The sequence below is a fragment of the Neodiprion pinetum genome, chromosome 5 (genome assembly GCF_021155775.2).
Source record: "Neodiprion pinetum isolate iyNeoPine1 chromosome 5, iyNeoPine1.2, whole genome shotgun sequence".
NCBI classification, from domain to species: Eukaryota; Metazoa; Arthropoda; class Insecta; order Hymenoptera; family Diprionidae; genus Neodiprion; species Neodiprion pinetum.
Genome location: NC_060236.1, coordinates 32,467,941 through 32,483,600, shown reverse-complemented (window position 1 = coordinate 32,483,600; position 15,660 = coordinate 32,467,941). Strand labels below are relative to the sequence as shown.

General features: G+C 39.3%; 2 protein-coding genes across 6 annotated transcripts in view; both read right to left on the bottom strand.

Moving 5' to 3' along the window:
• The window catches only part of LOC124218570 (Calcium-independent receptor for alpha-latrotoxin), a 247,395-nt gene that overhangs the window by 148,659 nt on the left and 83,076 nt on the right, over positions 1-15,660 (bottom strand). The gene's annotated exons all lie outside the window — the stretch shown is intronic.
• Positions 7,454-14,940, bottom strand: LOC124218571 (uncharacterized). 5 transcript variants are annotated; one of them, XM_046625142.2, is made up of 6 exons: positions 14,391-14,940; positions 12,824-12,895; positions 9,917-10,133; positions 8,915-9,735; positions 8,071-8,240; positions 7,454-7,857 (listed from the first exon to the last, which is right to left on the bottom strand). In XM_046625142.2, exons 3-6 carry the CDS (start codon positions 10,116-10,118, stop codon positions 7,815-7,817), a joined length of 1,236 nt encoding a protein of 411 aa, XP_046481098.1. In that variant the 5' UTR covers positions 10,119-10,133; positions 12,824-12,895; positions 14,391-14,940; the 3' UTR covers positions 7,454-7,814. The 5 variants fall into 5 exon arrangements, 4 of the variants coding, with proteins under 4 accessions (XP_046481098.1, XP_046481096.1, XP_046481097.1 ...); XM_046625140.2 differs by having other exon boundaries at positions 8,071-8,227; positions 14,391-14,927; XM_046625141.2 differs by lacking the exon at positions 12,824-12,895 and having other exon boundaries at positions 8,071-8,227; positions 14,391-14,926.

Sequence of the window (15,660 nt, the reverse complement as noted above, 5' to 3'; positions counted from 1 at the left end):
GAGTGAAACGACCATTGGTTGAAATTTATGTGTAACATTGACCCCGGTTGTGCTCTACCTCTGACAAATTTTCGTTTTCCTTTGCTCCCGTCTCGGTTATATCGTTCTTTTTCACCCACCACCAAGGTGGGCTGGGCGAAAGGAGTAGGTACGAACCTTGTATCGACTAGGAAACCATCAGTGACGGTTGGATGAGACGATTTAACGCGTTCTGGGTACGATATTGGGTTGGGAAAATTTATAGTCGTTGTAGTTGCTGTCCGAGCCACCCGCGGCGCAGCCCACGGACTCTCAGTCCCGAACATCAATAAGAACTCCTGCTCAAATAAATCCACTGTTTTGACAGTGTTTCGTAATAATTTGCCAATAGCTGCTGCAGGACGCGGCATGCAGAGAGTGCCTTGATACTTGGCGTGTCCCCTCCTTGAAGCTCAGCTGCTCGCTCAAGCCGTGAATGATAAGCTGGATATATAAGCTGGACTCTTGACGTTATGATGCTGGATGAGATTCCTCGAGCTCAGCAGCTTATCACGCGCATGTCTCTCGGTCCAATGTAAATCACAAGCATCCCGTGATTGCCGTTCGTCATTCCTTTACATGATTTTTACTCCGTCGCTCCACGTTAGAACTGCGTTCTCATGCACGCAAGTTTTATTATCAACATGGTTCAGCGTTTCCGGAAGAGGAGACAATGTCGGTGAGTCATTTGCGCGGTTGTTCTTCTTTATTTTATTTCTTTTATAGGCCATGCGCCGTGCGCGCTGAAAGATGACGGAGAGCCAGAGAAAAGAGAGAGGATTCTTTGGATAAACTAAAATTTATGCGATCACAAACGGATGTAAATTTATTTAAATCACCCGATTTCGGATGGCGGTTTATTGTGCTTTGGCGTCAGGCGTTCGTTCTTCTTTGCTTTATCGCCGACCGACTACGGGACACGGGATGGGCGTGCACCGCGGGCCAAGGACCTTCTGTTTAATGGGAAATTAAAGAATCTTCGGACCCCATATAGCTGTAGTTTCTGAAAATAAAGTCACCCTATTCATAGACGAATTCGAGCTTCATTCTTCTGTCAGAGTGGCACGATTCCGTGATCTTTATTGACATTGTCGTAATTTGAAGAAATCTAGATGTATCGTTTCAAATTGTCAGGATTTTTTCTCTACAGAATATCTTCAATAATCAGCCGATAAATACAAACGGGAACAACCTATCAGAGAACAAATGAGCAGCGAATTTTCCCCCGAAACTGGTAATTTCTGGATTTTTCTTCCACGCCATATTTAAGTATAAATTACGGCATATCTCGGAAACGGCTCAAGATATTGATTTGATTCAACTTTTATTCGAAAGCGTGGAAAAAATCTGACTGGAAAAGTGTCGAGGCAAGATTCTGGGAAGTTGGAAACTAACTCAGCCTGCGGCGAGCAGACGCTGAAACTTTTTTCTCGGCGCCAGCGTCCGACTCCATTGTTTTCCTGCCTCGTTGAAGTTATGAAAAATTGATAACCTTACCGAAACATTCGGGGGTTGGCCGCTGCCCACCGACTAGTTATAATTCCTGCAGTAGGCCCTGTCAAAATATTCGAAAGTCCGACTGCGAGCTCGAGGCAGGGCGTGCATCTCGGTATCTGCACGAAAGAGCAGCGGATATGTAGCGAAATAAAAGGACTAGAAGGACTGGCTAAGAGCCCGAGCTCCCGCCTCAACTGCTGAGCGCATAAGTTACGCGTAGCCAGGGGCAGCCAGAAGATCTTAAATCTTATTCCCGAATATTGAGAAGGACGCGTTTCGTCCGACTTTTGCGGACGATATTATACTCGCAGTAACAAGGAAGCGTTTTATATTCCTTGAGCTTTTGCAGAAAAGAAGGCAATATTCGCAGGAATGTAAAGACGAAAGCACGGTCTCGCACGTTACTTTCAGATCGGCGTGAAAATTCGCAAAAAGAGAGAAATACGGATTTGATTTTGCGATTCAGCTGCTACCAACCACCGCGAACCCTGTAAGACGATTTCTCGTACGCTTCGAGGTAAGATTACTTCGCGGACGGCTGGCTGAGCAGGCAGACATGGGCGCTACAAATGGGCGGGCCGGTCTGCAACTGCCCTGAGGTCACGCACAAGAAGAGAAGAAGCTCGCCGATGCGGCGGGGAGAGCGAGCGAGAAAGAGATGGAGAGTGAGGGAGAAGGAGGAGATGGAGAGAGAAAGAAAGAGACAGGTGAGAGAGGGAGATCAAGGTGAACCACTTATACCTTACTGACTGGATTACATTAAGCGATCCGCCGCCGGAGTCAAACAACTCTAATTTAGCTCCAATCGAAAAGAAAAATTCCCCCATCTTCCCCTCACCGCAACTATTTGTCATTTTCAACACACATATTTTCCTTACCTATTTGGTTTCGGTTTCTTGACATTGTGAACGAGTTACCTCGTGTGACTCTTACTTTATTTTCGGTGCGGATCGAAGTACCGAATGTTCAATGTTCCGACAGACCGTTACATTGAATGGTCGAAATTTCATACAGTCAAAACCTCTAGTGGTCAAAGTTCCAAATCGATCAGAGTTTCAAATGACCGACACTCCGAGTAGATCGAATTCCAAATAGTCAAAATTCCGAAAGTTACCAACCTCCACACATGTCGTGAAGCGTTAACCGCATATGTTTGATGTTGGTAAACTTTCGAGTTTTGTCACTTCAAAGACTTCACCATTCGGCGTGACGATCTGTCTGAACTTTGACCATCCGGGACTTTGATCCGCACCCATTGTTAACTCAAATTTCATGTTAGATCAGCTGCTCTTTGCGATTCTTATATTTTTCGTTTCTTCTTGTTTGTCATATTAAAGAGTTTCTGTCTTGGAGAACAGCTGCTTTTTTTTTTTTTTTTTTTTGGAAAACCAAAGGAAAAACGACAAAAGACGGCCAGTTTCATACCTTCGCACGATTTTGCGAGCGAGGTTTTTGCCAGTCTCGATTATGCGTTGGGGAAACTCTTTGTTCGGTGTGCGATGAAGGGCCGTCGGTCGCCTCGGCGTCGCTCTGCGCGCCACTCAGAGGCGCGATTGAGTATGAGGGAATCTCTTCGCGGCGGTGCATGCGCGCGAGGCCTTGAAGAATAAAGGTGGGAAAATGAGTAGCAGACGTATATTCCGGGCGTGGAATAATTAGCTAATAACAGAGTCGTCCCGAGGGGCAGGGGGATATTACGGCCCACGCGAGCCTCGCTATAGGCGTAAGTTCTACGTATTACGTGTATTATACCTACCCGTACCTGCATAAACAAGGCATGCAGCCGAGGCCAAAAAATTACTGTCGGCGAACAAAGCGGGACATAAGATTTTTTCTCAGCTAGTATCACTGTTACTCTCTGCTTGTACATTACTGGGGTCCTTGTCTAGGATGTTGACGAATTTTTACCGTCCCAACCCCCAAATCAAATTCAAAGTATTCAAAAACTGTTATAGAATTTTTCAGATTTTTATTTCAATTCTAAGATAATCCGCATTGTGATCGAAGTTTTTTATGGGAATGCGTGAGAAAAACTTTTTTTCTTAGTATATATTTTATTGTAAGAGTAATAATGTTCCGAATAATCTCTAACTGCGAGGTTTTAGTTGGCATTAGTGCTACTGTCTTAAAAAAAAAATTCAATTCATCATATAAGGCAATCTCGACGAATTGCACACCCTCGAAATCAGAGCTTTTTTTATTCAGAGGAAGTGCAATTCGTCTAGATTGCCTAGTATGATGTATATTTTTTTTCAGGTAGTACCACTAATGCCCGCTAAAACTTCGCAGTTGTAGATTTTTTGGAACATTATCACTTTTACAATAAAATATATACTGAGATCAAACGTTTTTTCCATGTTACTTCCACAAGAAACTTAAATCGCAATGCGAACTATGTTAGAGTTGAGGTAGGAATTTAAAAAAATTAGGCAATTGTTTTCGAATTATTTGAAATTGATTTCTGGGGTGTGGTTGAAAAATTCATCAACACCCTAAATAAGGACCACCCTATTGTACGTGTTACTATTCTTCTTCGGTCCCGATTCATCGAGATTTTCATGCACGGTATTTTCATCACGTAGAATGTACCTAGTTCGAAAATAACATATTTCCTGCATCTCAGTTTGACTGGATATCAACAACAAAGGGGTGAATTGACTGAAGAAAAAAATCACCCCAAGTTTTTTTATTCCTTACACGGTGACGCAGGGAGAGAAGGAAGGCAATTTATTTCACGATTGAAACCGAATGGCAAACAAGGAGTTCTTTTGGGCCCCGGGGCTCCAGGGCCCCAAGAGCAGGGGTCACGGTTGCTTTTCGGGTGGCGACGTCAGCCAGTGCGGAAGTTTACGACTTGCGACTTCCGCTCGAGCGAGTGGCAGTGAGTATGCGGGGGTCGTGTGGTGTGTTTCAACCCTTCGCTTTATCCCTTCCCATCAGCGCCATTTGTACCATTGTATGTATACTCGAGGATGTATTTGTACAGCCATTTAAACACGCCTGCAGCCAGGATCTGCTTACGTCTAATACGCGTCATTTCTGTATATTGTATGTACACTACAAACGTGGCGAGGAGGCCCCCTTGGATTTGAATAATACCGGGTAGCTCGGATCACGTCTTACAAAACTTTCGTACCTTCCTAGCGGAGAGGATTAAACATAAAACGAACCAAGAACACACGGTTAAAGAATTTTTTTTCGTCGGAATTTGTCTGTCGGATGATTAAAATGATCTACTTTTCACCATAGAATCGGAACAACAATGTGTATTTTTTTTTTTTAATGAAATATTATAAAAATGTGATTTCATTCTGCAACACTTCGGGCTTGACAAGAGTATCTACAGAAAATAAGCAGAATCACCGAATAGTCGTATTTGGTTTTTGTCAGACGAGATCGACGGGAAATTAATTTCAGCGTAAATTGTGCGGGATTATTTCGTTCGAAATAGTACAATCACCCCCTTCAAACGAGTTAGCGATATCAAGTAGGCAAATGAGAAGTACGAGGACAGAAAACTCCCCCATCCGTAGACGCGTGTACAGATAATGGCGTACGACGTGCGGCCTCACGTGCGTCGTCGATCGTTACGCTTATATGCCGTAACGTTTCGCGCGTTACCGTTTCCTTTGTAGAGAACGGTATGTATACCCATCATGGGCTTATGTATTATGTACTCTTGCCTACATACATGCATGGTTATGCATGTACACAGGAAAGTATTTTCTGGACGATCCTTCTTGTCGCGGCACGTGACAGACGCTTTGCCAAATGACTTCCTCTGCAAAGTTTTCCCTCACTTAGATCAGGATTTATCACTTCCACAGCCCATTTTGTATTATTATTATAACTATTGTTATTATTTTTATTTTTATTCATGCCTACTTTCCCCCGACTCGTAATTTCTTTATGCTTGTCGGTGCAGTCCGTGCAGTACATTGCCCCCCATTATCTGAGCAAATATTCCAATGGGGGATCGGACGAGCACTTCAGATCTTTTTACCTCCTGCAGTTGACGGATAACGACGGTCGAAAATGAAAAATTTTTTTAGACCAGGCTTCTGACATCGTGGAATCCGAAGCAATCACGTTATCTTTTCAGAAATTCATGCCCAACGTAATTGTTCTTACGTTGATTTTGGTGAGTGTGCAAGACCAAATAACTAGGTGTCAATGCAATGGAAAAATTGTCAGTTTGGAATAGAAACCTTGAGCTTGGATTCCGATGAAGAACTCATTTCACTTCTTGGGGCCTGAATCACCTTATACAATGTATCAATTGCGTTTTTTTTTTTTTTTTTGGGTGGGTCTCAATTCGAAAGATCGCGGGACGGGGCCGATACAGCGGTCATAATATGTGAATGTTGATCGCATTGGAAGCTCTAGTGTTACCGACTTTCAGACGTACCGCTTTTCCCCTTCCCTTTCCCTCCTTCACGAAGCAGAGAAGCACACATAGGTGTACGTGAAGCCAGCCGGACGACTATCCACTACCGTTTACACCTTCTTCTTCTTCTTCTTCTTTGACTTCTTCTCCGAGGTGGAAGCGACACGGCGTCTCCTAGTTTTTTTCCCCTCTTCTTCCTCCTCCCTGCCCCCCGTCGAAACAGTTGATCTTATCGTATACCGCGTAGAAATGTTTTGTCATCTAATAAGCCTGAATAAATATCATTTTAACTTGCAGGTACAAGTAAATGAGTAATAAGCCGTATGTGCAGGCCCCTGAAGCTTTACGATTACGAAATGCGAGAGTGGGCGCCAACCTCGCCGCACTGCTCGACTCATAGTCTTTACAGTCGTTCCAAAAGTTCTACGGATCAGCAATTCACGGTGAAACTTTGTGCTCACCCTCAAATTTGAAGAAGACGAGGTTTGTAACATATTTTGAAAGACTTGTTACCGAGTCTTGGGTACCAGCGGATCGTTAATCAGTAAACCAATTGCCAGATTTATATTCTTTAGGTAATCTCCGAGGATCGAGGCACCGAGTTCCGACCGTTTGGACAGACAAACACTTCTGTGTGTGTATGCGTCCGTGTGTGTGTGTGTCGTAGTTACCAATGTTTTACGAAACATTTGAAGAGACCGCGCGGCCTTTCATATTCGTCGATTTGTTTTACGACCATTGAATCTTTTGAGGAATTCTTGAAACGCGTGTATATTCCACGTCGACCCACGATCATTACACGCGCATGGATGCTACAGCTGCACGCTCACAAAACTCTTGTAACCGGCCTTTTCGAACCAACTCGAGAGCGAGACCGGCGCGGCGTTCCGAGCATTGAGCCATCCGGAGTATCGGAACGCGCAGGTATAACACCGCACATGTGTGCTCTCCCAATAAACAATGCCAGTATATAAAGCGTATGAAATTCGTCAAAAAAGAACGTTTTATTCTGTAGAATAAACGTGCAGCACCTACGTATTTTATTGCGAAGAATGTCCGCCGTGATTTCGGTTTATTAAACGTTTTTGGTGGACGTCTTACGATAGTTGTTCATATGCAAATTTTATACGTTTGAAACCAAACATTTATAAATCGTATCTCAATTTGTTGATAAAACGTATCGAAAATCCGTTATTTTAATATTTATGGTAATCGTCTAATATTTGGATATTGATGACTACTAAGAGACGTTTCGCAAGTACGTTTTAAAACTCAAATTATGAAGGAAATTTTTTCTATTAAAATGTGTTGACAATGTCCGTTTAACTAACGTGACAAAATGTTTTCTGTTAATGACGCTTTAATCTTTCATTATTTATGTCTAAACGAATATTATACAGTGTTAAAAAACGTTTTTAATTGGACCTCTAGACTTGAATACATAACGTATCTTGGATGTGTAATTGAAAGCGTATATAGTACACTGCTATAGAGGAAGATCATTTCACGTTAGCTAGAAACAAGTCTGGGTTGAGTTAGAAAGCGTACGAATTTAGTTTATATATGTGAATCGATTTTATTATATCTTTGTTAGAACGTTACACAAATATCTTATATCTATAAATACTCATTTATCAAAAAAAAAGGTACATCTTGTAGCTCATAGACACAGCTCAACCTACACTATACTTTCGTCTTCACGGTAGTTACAACTAACAGAAAACGCTAAGAATATTACACTTATATCAGAAATATTTATATGCCTGTATGATTTGTACTTTTATATGACTGTTTTTAAAATTAGTTGACGTTTACCACAGTTTCTTAGCCCTTCTTTCGTACATAGGTATGCCGTGATCGAGCTAGTTTTAACCAGTCTTTCACGGCACACGAAACACTGGTTTCGGTTGCATCACCAATTTCCTTCTTGCCAAGAAAGGTTTGTTTCACAGCCTCTGAGAAAAAATACATCAAAAGGAAGGTACAATATCACGATATTGATAACTGATAAGGAATAATTTCAATGTAAATTGTGATGAATCTCGAATATATTGGGAAAAAAGTTAACAGTTTGCATAATTTGAATAATAATGTGTGAATAATATTGTTTTCACACGATAAATCCAAGTAATAACTGTTTCTCGAAAATTTCATGAATTATTCATTACCGTAAACAGTTTCCATTGTCAATGTCTTTTGAAATGGGACTTTGTCCCTCCCTGCCCAATTGAATTGCATCGCTAATTCGTTTGTGAGTAGTGACCTCATTATAGCCAACACACATTGGCGACCGCTTGTCCCTCCAACAGAAGCCAGTTTCCCGGTCTGCAACAAAATACTAAAATGAATGAATGTCGAATTGAATTCAAAATATTCTTACTGTTATCAACATCGATAACAATTTTGACTAGTTGGAGATTGTCGATTCCTAATATTTTTTCAGCATTTTTTAACGTTAACCCTCTCGATCAGACCGAGACCGATTTCATGTTGAATGAAAATCTCTCACCATATTGATATTTCGATGGGTGAAAGCAGTTTACCTCAGGGTTTAGGAGTATCTATAAGGCCATCTGACCTTGCTTAATGGAACTATGCAGTTAGAACCCTGACCTTGCGACCGATACAGTTTTATGAAGCCTCAAAGTGCGTGTTGCGTAGAAGCAACATACGGTCCGAGAGGGTTAAAACGTTACGAACCGCAATTCTGTATGCCTGTAGTAATTTTCATTATTCCTTTGCAGTCAACACATACCGAGCGTATTCTTCAATGAGAGACAACCCCCTCCCTAGTGCTAAGCCAACTCAGGCACATGACGCGTACGTGAAGTTCGGTCGAGTGGAGACTAACATGGCCACTGGCATTCTATCCCCTCCCGGCCGAGCCTCATGTGCCTGTGTTGGTTTGCGCTAGGGAGGGGGTTGGCCCTCATTGAAGAATACGCTCGGTATTAGTACCTATCCGTATGTCATGACATACATATTTTGAATATGATTGCAAGGTCTACTCACTAAATAAGTTCGATGCTCTTCGGATTTCAGGATATTTTCGAGGTTGGAGAAGTCTTCCATGGAGTTAAGAGGAAGTTTTGGGAATTCGGCTGGTTTCTTTGTTACGTCGATGCTGACTTCCTTCTGTTTTGAGAAGATTTTACGTAGTAGCAGATGGTTTTGTTCAGTGTAGGATTTAATGTGTTCTAAATACTGCAGAGTTTTTTCTTCAAAGGTATTCTGTTCGCGTGATGTGGTCGGGGTTGAAGGTTCAAGTTGTGAAAAGGATCTTGATAAGTCATATTGCGTGGTAGACCTGATGATCCTACTAGAAATGTTTCTATTTGATGTTTCATATCCAGACAACTGATTCGGTGACTCATGGGAATTATCATTATACTGGTGCTGTACGATCTTGTGGGCCAAGTTTTTCTTTGGTGTCTGATTTTTGGTAGATCCTTTGGCTGAGTTAATGTAGCGAGTATTCTTATTACGGTTAGAAGTCGATTCATCGACTTCGGACGGTGGCAAATTCTCGTCAGCTGAAGAGGTGTAACCTAAACTACTTGAACTTTCACGAGAACGCTTCGTTTTTTTTTTTTTGTTACTAACGTGTCGATTTTTAGCCTTCTTCTTGTCGGTTTTGTGTTTACGTTTTTTCTTTTGCGGCTCAGGTTCGACATCATCACTGTTCGTAGCTTCATTCTCGTCCACGTCATTGGTAATATCTTGCTGAGGTATTACAGTGGATTTTTTAGCGATGTTGCGAATTATTCCGGATTCATCGGACGTGCCCAGCTCCAGTAGGCGCGCCATCGTTGCTTCGGTGTCGTGGTAGTCATCTGTTAGTTAATCAAGGAATATCAATCAATACCGAATGCTCATTGATTAGCAAAATTAATCACAAATGTACAATATGATCAAAATATATCGTCGTAACTCTTATCCAAGTGAAAATTAATATGATTGAAACATTCAATCCGTATACAATTGTAAAAAAAAGTTCTACGTTCCAATAATCACCTCCGGTATGCAGTACTTTGTGAATGGCAAACTTTGGCCATGTTTTTTCATAGGCAGCCTTTGATTTTACAAGTTTTGTAAAATGATCTTCAGTTTTTGTCCGTGGCCAGTAACATTGGGTGTTGTTTTCGACCAGCCAAAGAACTGGTACCAATGCGCATTCTCTATCTTCGCCAACCAAGAATTCAATCACCGCATACATAGTTCTGCAGCACGACTGAGTAAAAACATCGTTAAATGTATCATATTCTCTAGTCTGGTGTATAAATTTATATTTGATCAAAATTCAAGCACTTTTATTCCACTCTGAGCAAAAAGTGCCAGTTTAAAAGTTTTTAATTAGGACATCAACATAGGAATATGCAAGGTAGTATATAAGTTAAAAGATGAATCGATCATGAAACATTATGAAGATTTTGGGAACGCATGTCTAACCAATACTTGAACGTCAATGTGACGTACAAAACTATAATAAATCAGCTCAAAAGTGATGTTATGAACATATGGTAGAGTTGGGTATATTGGACTACTAGGTAAATTAGACTCGGCATATACGGTATATGGTAATAGGTATACGATAATGTTATTTTTTGCTAAACATCTCAATTGAAGCAAACTTTTAATATAAAAGAGATAATGAACCTACGATTCTCGGGAATGTGTGCGAGGTAGACATAGACATACTATACATGTCTTGAACGAATCCCTCTTCCTCGTACACATTGCCGAGAATCGTAGGTTCATCATCTGTTTTTTGTCGAGAGCTCGTTTCGTTGAGATGTTTAACAAAAAATAAAAATTTTATTTCATTTCGTGTAGTATCGGAGTTACTGCGAAACCATCTTTAAATGGAAGACAGACGAATTTATGTAATATATCATCGACGCGATAAGATTTCGCTACGTTGAAACTTCTTACGAAAAAAATCCCTAGTTTGGAAGATTTAATAGGTTTCTGATAAAGGTCTCGCTTGTACTTGAACGGAGTACCTATAATTCTATATTCTCCGGCAATGAAAAGGATTGATTTGATCACTAATATTTCTGTCCCACAAGCTACTACATTATCCGGCCTTTTTATTGATATTTTGAATTTTTTCGTTTCCAGAGCCTGACATTCACGAGAATTTCCAATAAATTTGGGTTTAGGAATAAATTTTTCCTGACAATTAGTTTTACGAATAGAACTTAGTTCTTCAAGTCGATTACTCAGCTGCTGCAGCGGCAAGCGTTTCGATCGAATAAGTCGTTTCAAATGGCCCAAATGATTTTCATACACAAAGCAACTGTATTCTTCTAATGGGCCAAATCGTTCTACGTCGTCTATGACATGCAGCAGCGAATGTACATTATATACGACAAAGTTTTGTCCGTATATCTTAGCACCTTGAGTAACGAATTTTTCGATCATATCTTGCGCGATGTTTCGAAAACGCGAGAACAAGGCTGTATTCGATAGAATATACACGGCGGCAGACAATAATAAAAAATGTTTGTACTTTTTTCGATCTAGCACATCCCGCATTACAACAGGGCCGGAATATAACAAGAAAAATCTAAATTCTGTCGCTTTCCATCGATGCAAATCCAAAAATCCACGGGGCTTTCGAGGAAACTCTGCCGGAACATATCGCGCCAATAGTTTCATTATACGTTCAATTTCTAACAAAATATCCTTAGACAATTTGCAATCACGTGAACCCTCGACCCAGTATTTAAGGAGCAACCTCTTCAAAATTCCCAGGTAGATTAAATGCATGGGATCTAAAGGAAATTGGGAGACTAGTCCCACGTAAAGATCTAAAAGAGGCGAACGTCCTTTAACGTGACGATCGTTTTCACTAGGTGCAACAAAATCACTATCTTTTCGCTTCTGGAATTCGGTGTCACATGGATAACACAGTTTACGGTTGAGATGAACTGCGCGAATCTTACACCTCTCGCAAGCATCCTTACCCGAATGTCCTAAACACATTTTCAACATAGATCTCGCGGGCGCGTCACACGCGAATAAACCAACTCTGACAAAGTATTTGGTGCCATTAAACTCAAAACCATTGGTGCTTAAACGTGACGTTTCTTTAATTAAATCTCGTAAATATGAAGATAGTGGCATCGGTTTACCCGTACCATAATAAACACCAATTACAAATGGGCTATCATCGATCATTGAAATACTGCGTCCCAAAATTGGCCAAAATGATGTTCCGCTACTTTTATAAACGGGAATCCCATCAATATTAAAATCAACTCGCAACGTATGTTCAGGTGACAGTCCTTTTTTGAGACCTGACTCGAGTTTTTGTCTCAAGCATTTCTCCAAACCGAAATAACACATTTCTCCGTTGTCTAAATTTAACGTTTCAATACGTCGTGACGTGTGAAGTAGAGTCCTAGCACTTAAGGGTAAGATAGGATGTGCTGGTTTCAATAATGCTAGCAATTGATCGATCGCGTTATGTGTGATGTTATTTGAAGATGCCCAGTCGCGCAAATTTTCAACAAAGTTCGTTTCATCATCTAAATGCACTTCATCGCTGACGGAACTTGAATTATCTTCAGAACTGTACAACGTAGCTTTGATGCTATCTATGTCACTTTCGATGTCTTTGAAATCTTTATTATCGCGGTTCGAATTAGAGTTTTCTTCATTCTGTTCATTACTTTGATGGATATGATCAACATCATAATCGCTATCTATAGAGTGCACATATTCTCCGATACAAGACACATGTTCATGACTAGCATCTTTTAATTGTGATTTCGTAAGGTGCTCGAGTGCACAATTATTGCCTGCAATACTCAGTAATACTTTACGAGTATTTATAGCTGTTTTGCGACGCAAATGTCGTTTACTCAGAACTTTTAAATCATGAGGCATGTTATAAAACTAAATAATAATACACACCAGACAAGAAATGATGTACGCTTTAACGTGCTTGCCTTATTTGTCGTAAATATCCGCACACCACTCTGAAAACTAAAAGTTAAATGAACCTAATGAACGTAGTACGTGAGTCAATACAGAAGATTCATAGCAATAAAGCTTTTACACGAGTTAGCGCAACAATTTATATAAAATTTTATTGAAAATTAAGTAATTTGATCAAAAATGCTGTTTCGTGTATATTTTCTTGGATTTGGGCTAAATAAATATTAAAAAGGCATTTGTAGCCGAACAATTTTGTAAACACGAATAAAAAACGTGGTCAGCTACCCATCGAACGTATATAATACGCAGGTAATGAGTAGTTTCATTCTATTGGATTTGACTCTGACATTTACCGATAAACGCATAGTATACTCATGATTTACGTTCAGTAGTAGGAATCGTGATATATTTCAGGACTAGATAGTACTGTTACTAATATTATTATTCTATAGTACTTATAGTTCTATGTATCGCTATTTATTGTTACTACAAATTAAACAAGATCGTAGTTTAACGTTGAACCAATTCTGGGCCGATGTCCTGCTTATATTCTAATACTTTTCGAATAGTATATCATGACGCCTACTACTGAACGTAAATCATGAGTATACTATACGTTTATCGGTAAAGATCAAAGTCAAATCCAATGGAATAAAATTACTTGTTACGAATTTCCTGCGTATTATATACGTTTGATGGGTAGATGACCACTATTTTTACCAGTGTTTACAAAATTATTCAGGTGCAAATCCCTTTTTAATATTTATTCAGCCCAAATCCAAGAAAATATACACAAAACAGAATTTTGGATCAAAATACATAATTTTTAATAAACCTCTATATAAGTTGTTGCACTAACTGGTGAAAAAGCTTTATTGCTACGGATCTTCTCTATTGTCTCTATTGTCTAACATGACCGTCTTCTTCTGATGGATAATAATTGTTATTTTCAATTGAAGGGAAAAGAAAATAAAAAATATTGTCAAAATAATATTTCTGTGATTTCGATGGCACAGAAATATTTACGTGGCTGTATTACTATACTTTGTTACTTTGGAAGATGCTACGAGTTCATATGTATGTTATAGATATGTTGAAACGGTATCTAAAAAAATAATAAACACGAAACCGATTTCAAACAATACAGAGCAAAAGTTACTAATAACCGCATGATCACATGGGATGATTATTAACATGAAGTTTTCCTCAAATTCGACAAGAACTAATATAATTAACCTATAATATACGTATCATAGTAAACTTAACACATATAAATAACGTTTAAAAACAGTTCAAAAATATTCATGAACGTTATATAATAAACAATAAACTATTCCATATTTTTATGGTACATCGTTTGGTTTAGAGAAAAAGACGCAGAACATTACACATAGTTTCTTTTGAAGAAAGAAAAGAAAGGAAAGAAAAAAATACAGAAGAGACAGAATTTGAGTTGCAAAACACATTATTTTTTCAACCAAGAATGCTCGATGTATTAAGACAAAATACCACCATATTTGGAAAAATATGTAGTTGTACTTACCAGCGTTATTTAATGACGAATTTGCTTCTTCCGTCTAGGCCGCAGATTAACAATAGCTTCTCACCTTTTTTGCTACACGATCACCGATCGATCCGAGCACCTCCGCATTCGGTTGACGAATAACGCCATAACCAGCGCCTGAGGCCAGTTGCAAGGGTGGGGATGAATATAGGCTCCCAGACAAAGACAAAGATAGAGGAGACGCAAGAGCGACAGAGAGATCGTGCCCAAAAGGGAATCAACTTTGCCATATATGCCCGTGTTATTCCGAGCTGTCCTTGTCTTACCACTCGCTATACTTACACTTACTGTATGAATGCGCGGTCCATGGGATAAGTTCTGTCTCTACATATAATTATTGCGCTCTTACTCTAGCTTGCAGCGTTACCGACGCTGACGCACCAGAGCAGGAGAATAATATATCAGTAGTGACACAATGTATAACGCACAGAACTCCGATAAAATAGCGCGAAAAATAAACGTACAAACGACGTTAAAAATGCGACAGGATATGATGAACGCTTGTTTTAGCAAGTACTCATACAAGATATTGAAGTCTTGACGTAATTCGTGCCAAATAATGAGATTTAATATATTATAATATGATAACCAATATTGTGAAATAATTATAAAAATGTACAATAAATTATTATTCTTGGTACGAAATTATTCACGTTTCGGACACTTCTTTATTCTCTTCCTTTTATTGGTTATATCTATGTTCCATGCACCGGTAAATGAATACAAGATCAGTGTTCAGCTTTAGTTACCACATAATATTGGCATCAAAATAACGGGTAATTAAAGTCCATTTTTCGGAAACTAATTATAAGATAATCAACTGATTTGGCCACCGCTTGGCATCAGGCGGTTCCGCATACATGAATACTAAAAGTGCGTTCATAATCTGAATATTGTACTCAACGTTGAATTTTCCTCAATCGTGTTGAAGTAAAACAAGTATGAACCCATTTGATCAAATATACATATTATACAATTCAATGTATCTTGAAAATAGTCCGATATTGAATAAATTTCATAAACGGTTATTGAACGTAGATCACAAGTAGCAGTAAAACGTGAACAATAATCGTTGAAAAAATACGTTCATCAAACGATGAATATATTTCTGTGCAATAGTGGAAAACCGCAATAATTAAGCGCTTAATTGGGGTTGCTGGTAGTTGTATGATGAATGTACAATATATATATATATATATATATATATATATATATATATATTAGGGTGTGTCGAAAATGAACTTTTTTT